This window comes from Mustela nivalis (assembly GCF_964662115.1).
Source record: "Mustela nivalis genome assembly, chromosome: 16".
In the NCBI taxonomy this organism is placed as follows: Eukaryota; Metazoa; Chordata; class Mammalia; order Carnivora; family Mustelidae; genus Mustela; species Mustela nivalis.
In genome coordinates this window covers 29511464-29532451 of record NC_139035.1, presented here as the reverse complement: position 1 = coordinate 29532451, position 20988 = coordinate 29511464, and the positions used below count along the sequence as shown (strand labels likewise).

Sequence of the window (20988 nt, the reverse complement as noted above, 5' to 3'; positions counted from 1 at the left end):
TCTTAAGGCACATTTGTATATTCAACATCACTACTAAGCACACAACAAAAGCAAGAGAAATCATATTTACATTATTTTACATAGAACCGATTTTTAGAATATAAAATCTCTCTCTCCCTAAAGAGTTAACCACACACTGGCGTATTTGTTTTCAATTTTGTGAACCAAAACTAAAATACAGTTCATCTCTGATACATACACAGATTTAAATCCTGTGTTTTCAGGGAATCGTTTCTGCTTCTCTTTTTTTAACCACCACGCCGTGTCAGAGCAGAGGCAATTCATGGCTCGCACCACCTGAGGGCGCTCCTAAAATCTTGAAACAACTTTCAGAATCCAGTTCTCACAAATGAGGATGAAGGAAATCCAGTCCTACTTGAAGTTCACAGGCTCAGCAGTGACTTAAAACACGTGTTTCAGAAAACATGCGTTTCTTCGTACAAGGGCGAGATGATAAACACCCATAATTTATCTCCACTGCATGTTCTCTGAGCCTCACACCACGCAACAAAAGCTGAGGTTCTAGAGGAGGAAGAGCAGAACTACCTTCGAAGCAGTTAAAAACTGACTGACTACCCTGTATCATGAGATCATCCCTCTAGACCGTATGCTTATCATCAACAAGCCAAAGCTTACATTTCTGTAGAGAACAACAGAAATTCGGGAATTACTTCAAATACATTTTACACACACATATACACAGCACTTGGCGAAAACAAGGAAACCCGGACACCGTACCTGTTTCCTGGGAATTCAACACCTCTAAGGCGTGCATCATGGCACTTGCGAAGACATTGGCATCCTCCTTGCTGCCAAAGTTGAGGCCATACACCTGCCGAGCATCTCGCCACTGGTGGAAGGTCTGTGTAGCCTGATTGTACTTCAACCCCTTGGGGATGGCACAATTTATCACCACCTGAAAGATACGGATGCCCCACAGAGTCAAACTGATATTCAGAAGAATCAACGGACCCTGACTGAGTGTTCTCATTCAAACCTGGTCCTTGTGGGCCTTGACCAAAAAGAAAAAGAAAAAAAAAAAAGGTTAAAAATCATTCTCTCAGGTAACATCAGTCCACAGAAATCACAGTCTGATAGAAGGTAAGCTGTCTGATGTTACAAAGGTCTGCCTTAAAATAGTAAGTCGGCAGAACAACAACAACAAAAAAAATCGCCGCCCTCATTAAATACATTTTAACAAGCTCATTTACGTATTACACATTCAGAAAGCATATGAAACATAAGCAGTGAAGGCAGCCAGAATCGTGATCAAGAAAAAGGAATGTTAACACCAGAAACTTCCTTTGTAACTATTCCACCTCCCCAAAGGTACTAACCACAGTTCCAGACTCACAGATCAGTCTTGCAGGCTTCTGCATTTATGTAATAAGCAGAGCTACGCGGTATGTATGTCACATGCCTGCTCTCTGTCCCTCACCACTGTTTACGGGAATAAGCTCTCTGTTGCATGCAGCTCCGATTTATTCTTTTTTTTCTTTAAAGATTTAATTAATTAATTTATTTAATAGAGAGAGACAGCACAAGCAGGGAGAGAGGCAGGCAGAGGGAGAGGGAGAAACAGATTCCCTACTGAGGAGGGAGCCCGATGCGGGGCTCAATCCCAGGACCCCAGGATGATGACGTGAGCCGAAGGCAGGCGCTTCACCAACGGAGCCACCCAGGCGCCTCATCTCTGGTTTCTTCTTTATCACTCTCTGCGGTGTTCCATCTTATCAACCACGCTTATTTCCCCATCCTCCCATTCATGAACATTTGCATTACTTGCGGTTTGGGGCTATTAAATGAGTGATGTTATGAACATCCTACTTAATGTCTTCTGCTACCCATGGGCACCCCTTCTGCTGGCCGTATACCCAGGAGTGGCGCTGTCATGGCCAAAGACATGCTCAGCTTCAGCAAACAGCTCCCAGCAGCCCTGCAGATCCATTCTATCAATCTCTGCTTCCACGGCAGCGTACAACAGCTTGTGTGAGCACACACACAACATTACAACTGAACGGTCGATCTTTATCTGAGCACTTCTGGTAGGTATGAATACCACACCATCCTCTTTCTAATCTGCATATCCCTGATTATGAGATATAGTACTGATTCGTGTTCTAACAGCCACATGGATTACCTTCTTCAATGCACACCTGCTTAAACTACATCTCTTGCCGTTTTTCTACTGAGCTGTCCATCTTTTTCTCTATTGATCTGAAGAGTCCTTTATGCATTCTAGATGGGACCTCACCCTGGGTTATCCAGGCTGCAAATAGCTTCCCCCAGGGTGCAGCCTGCCTCGTCACTCCCTGAATAGTGTCTTCTAATGAATGCCAAGTTCATAACTTTTATTCAAGTCCAAAGTAGCAATCTTTTCCTTTCATGATTAATGCTTTTTCTAACTTGTTTTAAAAGTGCTTCTCAATTCCAAGACCATGAAAATATTACCCTATTATTTTAGGAGCTTTACTGTTTTACTTTCATAGTTACATCTCCAATCCACCCAGAAAGTTTAGCCTCTGGTGTGAAATAAGGCTCAAGTTTCCTTTTCATTTCTTTATGGCCATCCAATCAATCTAGCACTATCTATTAACTGTGCCGCAGGCTTACTTTTTTCATGAACCAAGCATCTAGATGGCTGTTTTTGTTCTGCTGGTCAATATGCCTAACTTTGAGCCACCATCAGTGTCTTAATTACGTTGCTCTATCCTGAGCGTTGGCTGCCACTGGAGTATGTCGTCCTCACTCTATTGTTCCTCACTGTTGCCGTGGCTAGCCTCAATTCTCTATGTGCAGCTACAGTTTTATATGCAGACTATTAATTCTGCATGATTACACAATCTGCCTCTCTATGCTTTTCACTGGAGGGTTCAGTCCATTTATTAGTTTCACGTAAATTACATACGAATTTGGGTCTAAACCCATCCCACCTTCTTTTAGAGTGTTACTATTTATTATTACCCTTCCACTAGCTTGCTAGTTATACAAGCTTTCACTGCCTTAGAGAGTCTGGCAAGCATCAGCACCTCACTGGTACTTTTATAAAACAGATGACCACTGGGATTTGCCCATATTTACACCTGCTGCTACTTTTTAATCCTTTTGCCCTTTCCACGCTTCTGTTGGGCCCATTTCTGATCGTTTCTGCAACACTGCAGAATTTCAGTTCCTTTCAATGCAGATCTCGTGATGAATTCTCTCCTTTTGTCTGTCAGAGAATGTCTGTAATTCACCCTCATTTTCGAAGAGGATTTTTATTACATAGGTCATTGTTTCTTTCAAACCAACTGCCTTCTTGGGTTTTGATGCTTCTACTGAGAAGTCAGCTGTCTGCTGCAGCATCTTCAAGCTGTTTCGTCTCCACTGGCCGCTTGCGGGTCTCACACTGCACTTAGCTTATGATGATTTTGTATGATGGATTTATGCATGGTCTTCTCTGTATCTAGCTCACTTCAGGTTTACAGCATTTCTAAGCGGATGTTCTATTATTAATTTCTGAAAATTCTTTTTCATTACCTCCTCAGTTTTTCTTCTGCCCTATTCTCTCCTCTCCCCGGGCCTCTAATCACATATATATTATACTTTTTACTATGTCCACTATGTCTCTCTCTCTTTTTTAAAGGATTTTATTTGAGAGAGAGAGAGAGAGCACACACGCACATGACAACGGGGAGGGTCAGAGGGAGAAGAAGACTCCCTGCCACACAGGGAGCCTGATGCAGGACTTGATCCCAGGACTCCAGGATCACGACGTGAGCCAAAAGCAGTCGCCTAACCAACTGAGCCACCCAGGCACCCCCACTATGGCTCTTTTTTCTCTTAATCCCCTTCACCTCTTTCACCACCACCTACCAATCCCTCCTCCCTAAGCAATGCCCCATTTATTCTCTGGATTTATGAGTCTATTCCCGTTTTGTTTGTTGGTTTGTTTGTTTAGACTCCACATGTAAGTGAAAGTATACAGTATTTGTCTTTTATTTTGTTTAGTGTTATAACCTCCAAATCCATCCATGTTGTTACCAATGACAAGGTTTCATATTCCTCTTATGGCTGAGTAATACTCTACTGTGTACATACACCCCATCTTCCTTATCCATTCGTCTATCAGCAAACACTTGGGTTGTTACTTCCACGTTTTGGCTACTGTAAATACTACTGCAATAAACATCTGGGTACATGTACCTTCTGGGGTTAGTTTTTGTTTCCCTATGTTTTTTAATACATCCATATTTTTCCTCTCTCAGAATTTCTTAGTTTCAGTCTGAATATGTTCTTCCTCTTTCTTGGGTGGGGGACAAAGGGAGAGAGTGAATCCTAAGCAGGTGGCACCTGCAGCACAGAGCCTGATGCAGGGCTCCAGCTCACAACCTCCAGATCACAAGCTGAGCCAAGCATGCCACCCAGGTGCCCCTGAATATTTTCGTCTGACCTATATTCCCTTTACTGCTTCTCTTTAGTTGGCTGGAAAACCCACCACTGAACAGTTAACAGCACCGAGCTTTCAATTCTTGAAATTTCCATGTGGTTCTTTTGTCAAATTTCTATTCTCTGCTGAAATTCTCACCCTCATGATACTTCCTAGAATATATCGGGCATAGTTACTCTAAAGTCAATTCTGGATTCCTGGTGGGTCTTTTCTGTTACCACTTGTCTCGCCTCCTCACGTCAGACACCATGTGTGGACAACTATATGGAAATCGTGAAGCCTACAGTGATGCTCTATTTTTCCAGGAAGAGTCACATTTGCTTCTGGCAAGCAGCTAGGAAAATTAGCAATCTGAAATCAAGTCAATCCCAGAATGAATGAAGTGATTAGAGGCTGGATATCAGTTCCCATAAAGACCAGCCTCATTCTGAGGCAAACCTCTTCCCAGGGGATGGGGCTTCAGGGTCCCAAATCATGGCCCGGGGATTAGCAAGAAAGTCCTCCGCCATGAGCAGGCTCTAACTCCCAGTGCTTGTTCTGCTAGTCCCAGAAGTCAGCCGAACGCTCTGCTCAGTCCCCTCTTTCAAAACTGAGACGCGCCTCTAGGTAAACAGAGGCCCAAAGCTGGGCGCACTTCTCTGGTTCTCTCCTTTCAGATCATGGACCCATAATTCTTCTGTCACCAGGATCTCCAAACACTTTCTTCTTAGGATTATTCCATCCGATAGTGTTGGTTCTCAGAGAGAAGCTCTGTCTGTATTACCTCATCCACCAATTCCCAAACTGGAAATTTAATACGATGACCACCTAAAGACATTATGCCAAACACAAGCTGACAAATATTTTCTGATTCCACTTATTTGAAATACCTATAGTAATCAAATTCACTAAAAAAAAGAGAAAAAAAGGTAGATTGAAGGTTGCCAGGGACTAAGGAAAGACAAACTGAGCCTGTTTCACAGGTTTGGTTTCAGCATAGGAGGAAGATGAATAGCACTGACGGCTGCACACCAAGAGGAGTGAACATCAAGCCACCAAACTGTACGCTCAGATGTGGGTACAATGGTCAATCTTCCATGCTGTATATTTTACAATTTAAAACATGATGGCCTCTGCCATGTGATGTTTGTATGTACCGGGGCGGGGGCCACAAATCATTATCAGAAAATTGTAAGCCCCATTTAAAAAAAAATTTTTTATTACTATTTATCTGACAGAGAGAGAGAGACAGTGAGAGCAGGAACACAAGCGGGGGTGGGGGAAGAGAGGAAAAGCAGGCTCCTCACTAAGGGCTTGATCCCAGGACCCCAGGGTCACAACCTGAGCTAAAGGCTGACACTTAACAATTGAGCCCCTGGGCACCCTATAAGCCCCATTTTAAGGTGGATCTATTCCCTTGCTAGGCAAATAGTCTGAGAAGATGGGCAAAGAGAGCCACGTTTACTTATTCAATTGTTTAGCAACAGAATGTTACAAAAGAGGAGGAATATGCTACTTAAATCCTACTATGCACATCACTAGTTCACTTCCTCCACTGGGAGAGACTGAACATGTTGATTCAATTACTTCATTCCTTTCTAACTTTCAAGGATAGACAGCAGCGTACATAATCTCAAGAAACTTAATTTTTTAGTTATTTTTTGCATTTTATTAAGTAGGCTTCATGCCCACCATGGGGCTTGAACTCACAAAGCTGAGATCAAGAGTTGCAGACTCTACTGAGCCAGCCAAGTGCCCCTCAAAAAAAAAAGAAGAAGAAGAAGAAGAAGAAGAAGTAGTAGTAGTAGTAGTAGTAGTAGTAGTAGTAGTAGTAAAAGGGAAAGCAGATGTATTCATGTAAGACTAACTGCTTGCTCGAGGTCCACTAGGGAGGTCATCCTCAATACTCCCACTCAGGGAGCCTGAGTCTGGATGAATGCTAATGTTCCATCTTCCACGTGTTCTCCCACTTCTAGCCACATCTTAGTAGAGCAAACCATGCACTGGGCATCTACCCTTCCTTGTCTTCTTGGCTCAGTATCCCATCCTGTCTATGAGGTTGTTCATGACCTTCCCTTAGCATGTTCTCAACAAAGTGACCATTCCTGTATGTATGCTTCACTGTGCTGCAAATTACATGTACCATAACTGAAACAACTCATTCTTTACTGCAACTTGCTTTCAAACCTAAGCACAGTGCTTAGAACATAATACCTGCTTAGTAAGTGTTAAGCATATTTTAATACGTATGAATGTATTATGTGTCTATTTGATTTTAAGAATGGGGGATTATTTTTTTTATTGGCTCTCACTACAGAAAATTTAGGTATTATTCAACAAAGTATAAAAAGATGTTTCTATTTAAAACAGATAACCATTAAAAAATATAACCCTGGGTGGCACAGCGACTCTTGGTTTGGGCTCATGTCGTGATCTCAGGGTCCTGTACTGAGCTCTGTGTCAGGCTCCACACTCAGCAGGGAGTCTGTCCCTTTCTTTTTGCCCCCCTCAAAATAAATAAATGTTTAAAAAACAAAAAAAGGATAACAAGATGATCTGAAATTAAAGGAAACCAATTAGGAGCACCTGGGTGGCTCAGCTGGTTAAGCATCTGACTCTTGATTTCAGCTCAGGTCATCTCAGGGCTGTGGCTTCAAACCCCCTGTCAGATTCTCTCTCCTCCTGGCCCTCCCACCCTTAGAAAGGAGGAAAGAAAGCAAGCCAATTCTTCATTAGATTTATTCTTAGGTACATTATCATTTTTCTTATTTAGCAGTATCTTTTCTTTATAAAATTACATAGCTGACCCCCACACAACACGGGTTTAAACTGCATGGGTCCACTTACACATGGACCTTTTTTTTAAACAATCCAGTGCTGTAAATGTACGTTCTCTTCCTTATGATTTTCTTAATGGTATTTTCTTTTCTCCAGCTTACTTTATTGTAAGAATACAATGCATAACATATATAACATAGAGAACATGTGTCCATTGACTATTTATGTTATTGGCAAGGCTTCCGGTGAACTGCAGGCCATCAACAGTTAAGCTCTGGGGGAGTGCAAGGTTACACAGGGATTTTCAACTGAATGGGAGGTGGTGAACTCAACCCCCATGTTGTTCAAGGGTCAGCTGTATTTTCAGATTGTTTATTGCTACTTACACAAAAGCGCTACTGAGCTTTATAAACTGATCTTCTATCCAGCAACCATACTTGACAATGTTATTAGTTCTCATATCTCATCTGCAGATGCTCCTGGGATTTTTTATGTAGACAACTATATCACTGGGGAATAAGGTCGGCTCTATTTTCTCCTTTCCAACTTGTACCGCTTGGATTCCTTCCTCTTCTTATCACTAGGTTACCTCCCCCTCTGCACTGCTAAATGCAAATGATTAAAGCTGAAATCCCCAAGTAATTCCCGAGTCTCATAGTAATCCCCTCCAACATGATACTATCCTATAAGATGTTGGATGTATGTTTACACTCTGAGTCCTTATTAGCTTAAGAAAATACATTTTTAGGGCCACCTGGGTGGCTCAGTAGGTTAAGCCTCTGCCTTAGGCTCAGGTCATGATCTCAGAGTCCTGGGATCAAGTCCTACATTGGGCCCTCTGCTCAGCAGGGAGCCTGCTTCCCTCTCTTTCTCTGCCTGCCTCTCTGCCTACTTGTGATCTCTGTCAAATAAAATATTAAAAAAGAAAATTCATTTTTATGCCAACTGTGCTAGAAATTATTATGTATGGATTTCATCAAATATTTTTTCTTAATCTTTTTTTGTAGGTTTTCTCCTGGCAAATTACATTAAGAAATTATCTAATGTTAAACTAGCCTTACATTACCAAGATGAAGACAAACTTTATTTGGTCAAGAGGTGATAATTTTTCCATACACATTATTGCATTTGGTCTCCTAATATCTCATGGAAGACTTCTACATCTATGTCAATGCTCATAACTGAGGCTAGCCTATAATCTTCCTCTCTCAAACTGTTCTATGTTGCAGATATCAACATTATACTAGTCTCATAAAATACTATTGTTTAGAACAGTTGGTATAAAACAGGTAATACCTTAAAGGTTTTTAGATTTTGTTTGTGAAGCTCTGGATTCCCTCCCTCCTAAGTTTTTAGATTTGGGGGGTAGCCTATTAACTACTGATATATTTTATGACAGTTGGTCTGTCTTCTATTTCTCTGCCAACCCTGGTAAATTATGTTTTTCTACAAGATGATCCATTTCTTGGCTAAAGCTGTTCATAATATTGTAACTGATTTCTTTACTATAAAAACCTTTTTCAATCCTAATACTGTTTATTTTTAATTTTTCATTTTTTATTTGATTCTGCCAATTTTTCCATTCAATGAAACAGCTTTTGTGTTGTCAATTTCCATTTTTTTCATTTATTTAACATCTCCAAATACAAAATACAAAAAATACAAAACAGTATTTTCCAGTTTTCAAAAAAATTAGTATTTTTAGTATTTCCTCCTGCTTTCTTTGGGTTTGTCCATCAAAGGACAGCTTACACGTTTTACTGGTTTCTAGATGTAACATCCTGTCACTCCAAAGTCTTTTCTAAAAAACAGTTTTTATCTTCATAATGATTTCATCTTAGTGTCACAAATTACTAAGAAGTTTTTTTAAATCTCCAACATTCTTTTTTTTTTTTTTAAAGATTTTATTTATTTATTTGAGAGAGAGACAGTGAGATAGAGCATGAGCAAGGAGAAGGTCAGAGAGAGAAGCAGACTCCCCATGGAGCTGGGAGCCCGATGCGGTACTCGATCCCGGGACTCCAGGATCATGACCTGAGCCGAAGGCAGTCGTCCAACCAACTGAGCCACCCAGGCATCCCAAATCTCCAACATTCTAAGAAACATTCCATTTGTCAAAACCTAGAAGTGATAGTTTACTAATGAATAAAAATGTCAGTGTTTCATATGAAATTTTCCTGACTTATTTCTAAATTTTTTCACTCATTCAGGCATAACTGATACATAATATGTTTATATAACATAATAATATCCAGGTATACAACATGATTCAATCTAACTATTTTTAAATAGTCATTTTCTTTTCTGCCAACTTTTAGATATTTTAGGGTTGTTCATCAGTACTATGAAATGATCAATTCATTCAATTTACCAAAAATGTCATACTGGTTTGACATGTTGTATTAAAAATGTTAAGCCATTTCACATAGCAAGTTCACTTTCTCCTCTGTAACAGCATCTTCAGGAGTGCCTGCTTTGTCTCCGGCCTGACCCATGTGGGGCCACTGTGCTGGAGGGAGAGCCCTCGACAGCACCTGGGCACCTGGGTTCCCGAACAGCAGCAAAGTTTCCTGGTACACAGACTGGGGACCAGAGAAGAGCCGCACAATGGGGCGGAGTGCGGGGGGGGCAGACCGAGGACGGAAAGAACAGGGTAGGGCAGGGTCCAGGGGGGCCAACAGAGGGAGAAGGGACCCTGCGAAGGCAGGAAGGGGGGCAGGCTGGGCACTTTGCATTAAGTAGGGGAACTGCTCTATCCGCAGGCTGACTCCTTACTGCACGCATTTCTGCGGGGTGTCCCAGGAGGGTCCCCAGTGTCTGTTAATCTCCAGACCATGGCTGTGTAAATGAAGCTGGAGACTCCCATCTTTCAGAAAGCCCCAAACACCTTTGCCTCCCAGGCTGACAATGTGCAGGCTGGCATGCAGCCCTGCCCTGCACCCCAAACTGTGGTCTCAGAGCCCAACCGCTCACGGGCCCACAGCCACTGCGTGCAACCATGACGAACCTAAGTCCCTGGTATTCGCAGTTTGTAACCACCACCCTATAACACAGGACTGCTGCAGTATCCTGCTACACACCACACCTCAGGGCATCCCAGTGGAAACCTAGGGACCTGTCTTTGGTTAAGGACTCGGCTGGAAATCTGGTCCACTTTTCCTGCATGTGGCTAACCCTGGTTGATTCCACCATCTTACTGGAACCAAAAGTATTTCCTAAAGCTGTCCTTTAGAGAAGTTCTTGCTGCTATTAGCATAGACTTAATGCTAGTAATACCCCATCTACATTTTCCTCTATCTACTGCTCCTGGTCAAGAAATCAAGTCATCTGATAAATTCCGTCATCCTTCTGAGAAATCCAGGGCGGGAAATGGTTAGAAGTTTAGTTTTCATCCCAGATATGCATCGTAAAAGCCTAACTCTCCCAACAACCTTGACCCTACAATTTTTCTATCACACATGAGTTCAACAGTACTTTCTGAAACTATGTATGTACACTTTCAACTCTTTCCTCTAGCCCCACAACTTCAGCAGGAAATCAATTCCTTAAACACACAATCTGCTCCTTAAGTGGTATTTCACATTTTTGTTTGTTCTAAATTTATTCCAGATTCCCAAACCTAGTTATTTGGAAGGCCAAAAGACCTGACACATGTTCATAATTTAAAGTTGTATTTATATTCTTGGGCAATTAGCTCTAAATCCTCACCCAAACGCATGACTCCTAAAAGGGGGAAACAAGGGGAAGGAAGACCGGTACCCGGTTCTCCCACACAGAGCGTGCTGACTGCACTGGCAAAGCACTACTGCAGCCCACTATTTCACAAGTCCTTTCGTAATTCGAGACAACTTACAGCAAGAATTTAATTAACAGACCCTTACCTGATGGTCCTGAATCTTCCTGCCCACAACTCGGAACGTGTTGTTGCCTGTGTGGTGATAGATGTGAACTCTGCTGAAGCCCGTGGAGCCACCAGCGGGTACCCACTTCTTGTTGGCGTCATCGTACACCATAACAGCAGCTCTTGCCTGACAGATACTCTGTTCACTGTGAAAAATAAAAGAGGCAAACTTAAGATATTTGAAATATGCGAAGTTTCCCATACAGCTATGCAGAGTTAGCAAACAATCAGTGCTTTCCTGGGTACTAGAACAAGAAAGACAGTGGCTTCCAGCCATGATGAGCAGAATCTAATGCGGAGAAGAGACCAAAAACTGAAGTGTGGCAAGGGACCGGAGGTGGTCCGGGTCCACAAACAGCAGAGACAAGCAACACAAGAATGGTTTTCTCATCAAATACGCAGAGTATCTAACACGCTCATGAAACTGAATACAACTGCAAGTATAAATCAACCACCATTTGTTCAACTGGACATCTGTTTATAATACTGATGACCTGTGATTACCCACTCTTTACTGGCAAGATTCGTTTTACCATCAGGCTTGCTTCAAGGTCTACAAAACAAATTCTGATAAGCTCTATCTGCCCCTTGAAATACAAAGAGCCCACCAACAATCAGTGAGTGGCAATGAGACTAAGGCCCTGTTTCCATTTGGGAAGACGGCAGCCTATGTCCTCAATTTCTTCATGTAAAAATGAGATAATTTTTAAAGATCCTTCTAGATTTTTAATTCTAAACTTCATAGACAAATATTAACGGAAAGACTATTTCCATGATAGAATCTTTAAATCTCAGCTTTGTTTCAATTATCTGTTACCAAGTAAGACTGAGATACATACAGAAATAAAATGCAGAGATGATCTGAATTGCATATTAAATATTCTTTTAAATATTCTATAATACTACTGGGCGAAAAAAGACGATTTGAATTTTATTACTTCATACCATATCTTATTTTTTAGAGTCAAATTCCAAGAGTGAGCAACAGATGAAAAGATACACATCTGACACTTAAAGAGAAGTTAATGGAGATGCCCCTAAATAGCTCATCCAACCTTATCCTTAACAAAAGCACTACTCACCTACCAATTTTAGCCTCAAAGATTTTAAACCGCTAATCACATCAGTTCTTGGCCAATACCCTCAAAAGCAAAAAATCCCTTTCAGACCCTCCCCTCTTACACTCCTCCCCCATTCCTCAACAGCCTGTGGTTTACTCGTCACATGACTTGATGACAGACGATCAGGGCGAGACCCACAGGGGTCACAGGACTGAGTGACAATGGTAACTTCAGAACAGTGAGGTCATCATTATTTCTAATTTTCCATCAGAGAAACTTTACAAAAACTAACTCATAACAATGTATGTACAACACAAACACTGAAATAGAGTGGTACTGTCTAAATTTTCATGTTGCACTGAAATTTCTTGGTACACTAGTCCTGGGAATAAAGGCAAGTTAATGACAAAGGCGAGAATTATTTCTAAAACAACTGATTAAAGAGCATTTGTCAGCACAGAAGTTGAAATCTCTTCATTACTCACAACAGAAATACTTGTGAAGTGACAGCATTTTCAGGACCTCACACAAAGATTATGTGAAAAAAGCTAAGGCAAAGTGCCCCTTACAGCAAATAATTCAAGAAATCTACTAATAATCATAAATAACAAAACAGTATTTTCCAGTTTTCAAAAAAATTAGTATTTTGGACACACGTTTCCTGAAGATTCGTAATTCAGTTTCTCCTCCAGAAGTTCCAGTGGGATCACAGAAACCAAAGCAATAAACCCCCATTTGCTGTAAACTAAGTCATTCCATGACTAAAAACAAAACAAAACAAAACCCTTTTTTTAAAAAAATATTTTATTTTTTTATTTGACAGAGAGAGAGATCACAAGTAGGCAGAGAGGCAGGCAGAGAGAGAGGAGGAAGCAGGCTCTCTGCTCGGCAGGGATGCAGGGCTCGATCCCAGGACCCTGAGATCATGACCTGAGCTGAAGGCAGAGGCTTAACCCACTGAGCCACCCAGGCGCCCCAAAACCCTTTTTAATATACATAGGAAATCTAAAATCAAGAGAGTTCGACATAATGTCCCCACTGTTTCCTCCATTTTTTTCCACCATTGCAATGGAGTGGGCAGCTCGAGACATTCCACACAGTGAAGTACAAAGTTAACTCAACAGCTTCAACTCACCCTTGATTAATCAAGATAGCTACAAGCTACGTAGCAATCAAGTGTCTGGTCACTTCCATTGCCCAGGGAAAGCTATCACCACAGAAACAAAGACAGACAGACATATCCAAGCAGCCAAGAGAGGACACAAATGCCAAAATTAGTTGACTAGTTTTCTAATGAAGATGAAAAAGAAATCGGGCGCCTGGATGGCTCAGTGCGTTAAGCCTCAGGTATGATACCTGCCTTTGGCTCAGGTATGATCTCAGGGTCCTGGGATCAAGTTCCACTTTGGGCTCTCTGCTCGGCAGGGAGCCTGCTTCCTCCTCTCTCTCTCTGCCAAATAAATAAATAAAATCTTAAAAAAAAAAAAAAGAAATCTTCAAAATGAGATACTAAAAATACAAACCCAAATCTAAGCAAAGCCAAGAAGCACAAAGAAAAGCCAAGATTAAAGAGAAGAAAAAGTAACACAGCTGTGTGGCAAGCTGTGAGGGACAGGTCAAGCCTGAATAACTCTGTCATCCTACAAGCCACAGCAAGGCCCAGACAAGAAGCAACGGCACCACCCGCTGGGGTCCTCGGTGATGAATGCAAGCCAAGTCCTTCCAATTCCATTCCACAGCATCTGAGGACCTCTCCTCACTAGACAGACATCTGTATTGACATAAAAATTATCTGGTCTTTGTCCTGGCTCCAGGCAAGAGCTCCTAAAACCCCTGGAATCTCCCGAGCAGGGAGTGTGTCTATGCTTCACGATGCGGGCCAGCTACTGGAAAAACCACACCATGCTTAGAGGGTGGAAACTTTCAGTTCCACTGCACCCCTCACCTCTGGGGAGGGAAGAAAGGCCAGAGATCGGGTGCACTCACCAATGGGCAATAGTGTCCTCCACAGTCAGAATACTTCGTGTGCATCTCCATTCTCCCTCCACTTTAAAGAAACCCAGGCTGCACTCAAGACAAGGCACAACTGTGCCTTAGGAAAGAAAACGGATAGAATTCTCATCACCAGACCAACACTAAAAGCTTACCAGAAGAAGGCTGCAGAACTAACATGTATATTTTAAGAGACTATAACGTTTAAAAGCATAAATCATTTTTAAGGACACCAAGCTTGAACGAGTTCAGTGATCCAACCTTCATCACCAGGACAGGTCACACTGGATTTGAGGGCTTCCACTACAGGGCACATTTATGAAATGCTAATGAAGATTTTCTCCTTCATATTCCATCCTGGGGCTGGGGGGAAAAAACCACCTTGCTAAGATTCAGAGGGAAAACTGCCTGCTAGTGACAGGTGCCACCGAAGGACACAGGAAAAGACGTGAAAGAGACACACAGAGACACGAGGAAAGGCAGCAAACAATCTGTTTTCTGCAAGGCGAAGAAACCATCTGGGAGGCAGCAGTTCCAAATATGTAGAAAAGCAAAACTTCCCATAAAGACCACATAGACGTAGATCACTCTTCTAAGAAATACTAAGGTTAAAAAGGGAAAATAAAAGGGCGCCTGGGTGGCTCAGTGGGTTAAACGTCTGCCTTTGGCTCATGGTCTCAGGGTCCTGGGATCAAGTCCCGCATCGGGCTCTCCAGTCAGCATGGAGGCCTGCTTCCCCCTCTCTCTCTGCCTACTTATGATGTCTCTCTCTCTCTCTGTCAAATAAATAAATAAAATCTTAAAAAAAAAAAAAAAAAGAAGAAAACACCAACATGTCACTACTGAACTCTTCATCCCACAACATCTATATTCATGTGTGAAGTACAAATGCAATCTAGTTTATTAACTGATCCATAGTCACAAAAGAAAATGATCCGTCTATCTAAAGCAAACAGCGTGTTTCAGGAAATGTTTCAGCAAATCTGTTGGGTTATCCTGTAGGATGAAACAAATCTCTTAAAATGGGGAAAAATCATTGGGTTGGGTAAAAATGTAGAAAAAGTACCTTCGAGGAGGCACTCACTGCACAGAGCCGTGCATGTTCAGAGGTGAGGAGGGCATCCCCCAGACATCCGGAGGCACCCCATCTAGCTTTAGTCAGGACTACACCTCTTGACTTGAGCAAGCACACAAAATGCACAATCCGGTCAGCATGACAGTGACAAGAAGAACCACCCAGCTCTGCCCACAATGTAGCTGGAAAGAGAGGAGCGACAAAGCAAATGAGAAGGCACAGCTCTGGAAAGCTCAGAACCACACGAGAGGAGGAAGCAAGGAAGCAAGGACAAGAGCTGGAGGCATCTGTGGGGAGAGAAGAAAATGAAGTCGTGCTGGGCTGAAGTCAAGGGAACAGCAGGACAGGAAAGAGCCTGGGTAGAAGCCTGCCTCAGTGCACGACTCAGGCTGGGTTCTCGGAAGGAGGCCGGCTTTACTGCAAAGGAACACAGGCAAATTCAAGCCCTCCTGCCTTTCCTGGAGCCCACAGGAAGGAAGACTAGGTTCCCAAAGTAAAGTAAATGGTATTTTCCTAAAAATTAAAACCAACTGCTTCAGAGGACTGTGCTCTACCACTATCCATAAACCAGTATTTTTTAAATACTTAAATTTAAAAATATGTTTTAACGTATTACTTAACTGTAAGGACAAAAATCCTAACAAAATGAAGGAGGTAAAATGTACTAATGGTACCACTCTCTGTACTATCTAGTCCAAACTGTCACAACCCCTCTTAAAATCAAGGTCATAAAGAATCCCAATCACTTTACATCATCAAAGACCTAAAACCCAGAGACATTTCGGTGACACATGTCATTAATTCCTAAGCCAGTGCTGTGGAGAAAATGACATTAATACAAGTATGACTATATGAATACAACACAAAGTATCACACACTGTTCTGTGTGCTTTGCCTTTATTAATTCATTTATCTACCCACCAACCTTACTGGTAGATACTGGTCAGCAGGGGCAGAAGTGGGATTCAGAGCGGCCAGTCGGCTTCAGAGGATGGACTCAGGACCACTCTACTTGAATAAAGTGGACTCTTTCTAATGAATAAAGTAGACTCTAATGATCAATTATATTATTTCCACAAAACCACCTCCTCAAAGTGTTCTACTATTTCCACATTCTTCTTCATGTTCTACTTTACATGATGCTAAAAGAAAAGAGCCTGGATACGACGAACTCTCAAACAACATGGGTTTCAACTGTGTGTGGATTTCAGGTCGACACAAGTGCAGTACTGTCAATGTTTTCTCTTCCTTTTGAGCTCCTTAACATTTCCTTCTCTCCAGCTTACTTTGTGGTAAGAATACAGTATAAAATTCATAGGACATACAGGATATGTGCTAATCAACTGTTCATGGGATGGTAAGGCTTCTGGTTAACAGGAAGCTCTTCATAGTGAAGTTTTTTCAAGTTGCAAATTATACACAGATTTTTGACTGCGTGAGGGATCAGCACCCTAAACCCCATATTGTCCAAGATTAACTGTACGTACAATGGAATATCAATCTTAAAAAGGAAGGAAATCCTGACACCTGCTATAACACAGATGAACCTTGAGGACATTATGCTGAGTGAAATTAACAAGTCACAGAAGGACAAATGCCATTTATGTGAGGCACCCAGAGCAGTCGAACTCAAAGACAGAAAGGGGAATGGTGGCTGCCACGGGCTGGAGGGAGTGACAGGTAAAGAGTGATTCAATGGGTTGAGTTTCAGTTTGGGTCGATGACAAAGTTCTGGAGATGGATGGCAGTGATGGTTACTTATATAACCATGTGACTGTACTTAAGACCAATGAACTGTACACCAAAAATGGACTAAAATGGTAAATTTAGTTATGTGTATTTTGCCACAATGAAAAAATATATATAATAGCTTTAAATATTATGAAAATGTAAGAAAGTACTTTTGCCCATCAAAGAATAAAACTATATTCATTAATCTTACTTGCATTTGGGTGAAGGTTGTATCTTAACATAAATTTTAGGAAATCAGTATTAATAATGAAAACAAAAATGATGACATTTTCCAGAATGAATCTAACTTGTTATGATAAGAATTTAAAGTTTTGTTATCCTTCTTAGAGATACTCTGCTACTCTCATTTCTTTCTCTCTGCAAGACTTCTCTTTGGGTTGTTACTGACGACCCATTGCTTCCTTGTTATAAACTCAGGATTTAAAATCTCTGACCCGTGTACGTTTCTGGCCCCTGCTATAAGTACACACTATGAGAAACAATTCACATCTTCTTCCCTCCTTCCAACAACAACCAGACAGGAGGCTCCCAGTGCCCCCAACTTCCTAATACTCATGCCCTTATATGATCTTCTATTCTTTGGCAAAAGTTACAGAATGTCATTTCCAAGGTTAATTTACAGAAACAGTGGCTTCCAATTGTGGGGAAGGCCCATGACAAGGCCACCCACCAGGAAGGAACGGACCCTCCTCAGTTCAACAGTCCACAAGCAACTGAATCCAACCACTAACTCAGTGAATGAACCTAGAGGCAGATCTTCCCAGGGGTGAGGTGGCTCAGGACCACAGCCCTGGCTGGCGTCTTGACGGTACTTGTTTACCAACACGCACCCAGATCCCTGACCCATAGGAACCATGTGGTAATGAACGCATATTGTTTGAAGCCGCTGCAGTTTCACTGTCATTTAACTGTACGGCCATTAAGAACTACATACCACACAGACCGGACACCCTCTTGTCTGTCCCTAAGACCTTAAAACTTTCCCCCCATTATATTAGCTTCAGGTATACACACGATTCAGTATTTGTATATACTGTGAAAATGACCACAATAAATCTAGCTCACATTCACCACCACACATAGTTAAAAATGTTTTTCTTATGACAAGAACTCTTAAGTCTATTCTCTTAGCACAAATGAACAATCCAGTACTTACAGTATTTCTTTAAAGCCAAGATAACCTCAAACTCATACACCCCATGGCACTTAGCACATAACAGACACACACAGCACATATTCTTTATCTAGCCCATCATCTCCTTAAATCGAACTTGCAGTTTCAAAGACCAGTTCCCAATGCACCAGGCACACCTAACAGCATGAGAGCTCACACAAAGTATAGACATTCAGAAACAGTCACAGAAGGAGAGATACATGGAAACACTTTATTTCACTATCCTAGCAAATCTTCCCGCTAACAAGAAGTTTTTCTCAGAACGACTAAATAGAGGTTATTTCCCCTTTTTCCTGAGGCTTTTTGCCTCACATAACTTTCATCAGGTTATATACCAAAGCACCCCAAAGAACATTCAAGCAATTGAGTTAAAAATACCCAGGAGGCACCTGGCTGGCTCCGACAGAGAAGCGGACAACTCTTGATCTCGGGAGTGTGAGTTCAAGCCCCATGTTGGGCGTAGAGCTTACTTAAAAATAAAATCTTTTAAAAAAAAGTTTTTCAAAATAGCAAGTCTGGCTGATTTTAGCTATAAAGACACCACACAGGGCCAGGGTAGGCCAGTCCTGGAAGTAAAAATGGTTGTGGGGCTGGGCTGGACACAGTTTCACTTATTTCTCTTTATATTCTCACTCTGGTAGGTTATTAGTTTCCTGAGGTAATAATTCAGTGAACATGTATGAGCAACAGGGGAAAAAACAGGTACCACATAAGATTGGGAAAGAACTGAAGCAGAATCCTGTAGGATCTCAACTTCCTCCCCACTGACAAAAATCCATGCCAAGAGGGTTCTGCTTCTGGCCGGCTCCTTCCCAAATGACCCTCCCATCAATAAAGCTATAAACTCTGGGTAAGATGGACAGAACAACGATCTGGAAGTGCTAAAGAGCGATCGGAAAGGAGTCCGCTCTGGCAGAAAAGTAACAACGCAGGAAGAGATCCCTGAATTGTACTGCTCTCAGAGGACAGGGCGCAGGAACAGTATGACCTGGCAGATTGGTGCCAACAGAAAACGCCAGTCTTCCTAGTTTAAAGAAGCAAAAGCTAGAATTGAGGGCAATCCAGGAGGCTGGAAAAGTGGCGGATAACTCTCAGGGAACACAGCACGTGGAGGAAGATGGGCTAGATTCGTGTACACACTCTGCCTGCCCCTCCCGGGGAGCCCTGACATGATGCGGGTGCCAGCATCTTCTTAGCACAGCACCCAGCTAAGGCTGACAGCTACCCAGACTTAATGTGCAGTTCAAGTTCAGCCAAGCTACCGGCCTGCTGGGACATCACCAACACCTTTCAGGGCACCTCAAGGGCAGCCACAGGGTCCGCAACATATCTCGAGAACCAGGTCCGTCAGTCCGTGAAAATACGCAGGGGTCTCCAGAAAAGGGACAGGTACAAGAGCCCACGCACAAGATGAAGGCGACCAGCGCTGGACTGAAGGCAGCTAGCTACTCTCACTGTGTCCAAAGGCATAAAGTAAGTGCACTGATAATGGAAAGACAGGAAATATCAGAGGAGAAATTCCCACTACTGAAAAATACTGTTTTCTTTATTGTTAAACTGAAAATTCTCTGGATGGCTCAACAGAATGGAAATGGCAGGGAAAGAATTGGTACACTTTACAATATATCAATAGAAATTACCCCATATAAAGATGAGAGAGGAAAAAAGACTGGGGGGGGGGACAAGCAGTGGTTCAGGGGCCTGTGGGGAGCAGCAGCAGGTCGTAACATACACGCAGGAAGAGTACAGGACCTCAAAAAATAAATAAATAAAAGTGAGGCATAAACACATAAAAGCAACCCCCACAGGCATACTGTAGTCCAAGATGAAGAGAAATGCTTGAAACACCAGAAAGAAATGAAATATTACATACAAGAGAATAATTCAGATGACCACGAACTTCTCTTCAAGAAGCAATAGGGACACAAATGTCATTCCACACCACACACCACGCAACAAAATTAGTTCAAGACACATCAATCGACTTAAATATAAAAGCTAAACTCAGAAAGGTTTTAGAGGGAAACAGGAGAGGGTCCCCAAGAACTGGGGCAAGCAAAGTTTCAGCAAAAGTCATAGAAGAAAAGAGCTGGCAAATCAAAATTTACTCTCTTCAAAATACACCTTTAAGAAAAGGCATATGTATAAATATAAATAATAGCTCAATAAAGCTGTTCCAGAAAGACAGGAGGGTGGAGGGAATAGATAGGCAAGGCGCAGAGGAGGAGAATAAACACAAAACATGAATCTGGCACACATCCAGGATCTGTCTTTTAAAACTACAACTAAATACAGATCTTCCTCGGCTCATGACTGGATGGGGTTACAACGTGATAAATCCATTTTAAGTTGAAATGCACTGAATACACTTAAACTACTGGACTCCTCGCTGAGCCTTGCCCACCGTAGCAGCGCTCAGAACACTGACATCAGCCTCTAACACAAAGCTGGTTTCACAGTCAAGTGTTGATTCTCCCCCATAACTTACGCAACATGGGACTGGAAGTGAAACGCAATGTGCCTCTGCAAATACAGCATGGCCGCATCAGCCACTGTCCCCACGCCGGTGTGGCCAACAGACCCAGAGAGTGCCCAAACTGCCACCAACAGAACAGGCAACGGTGGTCCGCTCACACAACGCCCTAGCACCCAGCAAGAACCTGCAACAATGCAGGTGGCAGCACCTGCATCCCACCATGAAGGAAGACTTAACACAAGAGTCCACATTCTGTGACAAATGAAGTTCTAGAACAGGAAACGCTAATTGATAATAGAAAGTGAGCAGAACGTGGGGCACCTGGGTAGCTCAGTGGGTTAAAGCCTCTGCCTTCAGATCAGATCATGATC

At 42.2% G+C, this 20988-nt stretch overlaps 1 protein-coding gene across 18 annotated transcripts in view; it reads right to left on the bottom strand.

Annotated features, from left to right (window-relative positions):
* ENAH (ENAH actin regulator) overlaps positions 1-20988 on the bottom strand; it is a 132074-nt gene that overhangs the window by 59070 nt on the left and 52016 nt on the right. For all 18 annotated transcript variants that reach the window (XM_082704457.1, XM_082704459.1, XM_082704470.1 and 15 more), the window contains exons 2-3: positions 11068-11233; positions 739-916 (exon numbers count right to left, since the gene is read on the bottom strand). In XM_082704457.1, the coding sequence (XP_082560583.1) occupies positions 739-916; positions 11068-11233 (344 nt within the window). The remainder of the gene's footprint in view (positions 1-738; positions 917-11067; positions 11234-20988) is intronic.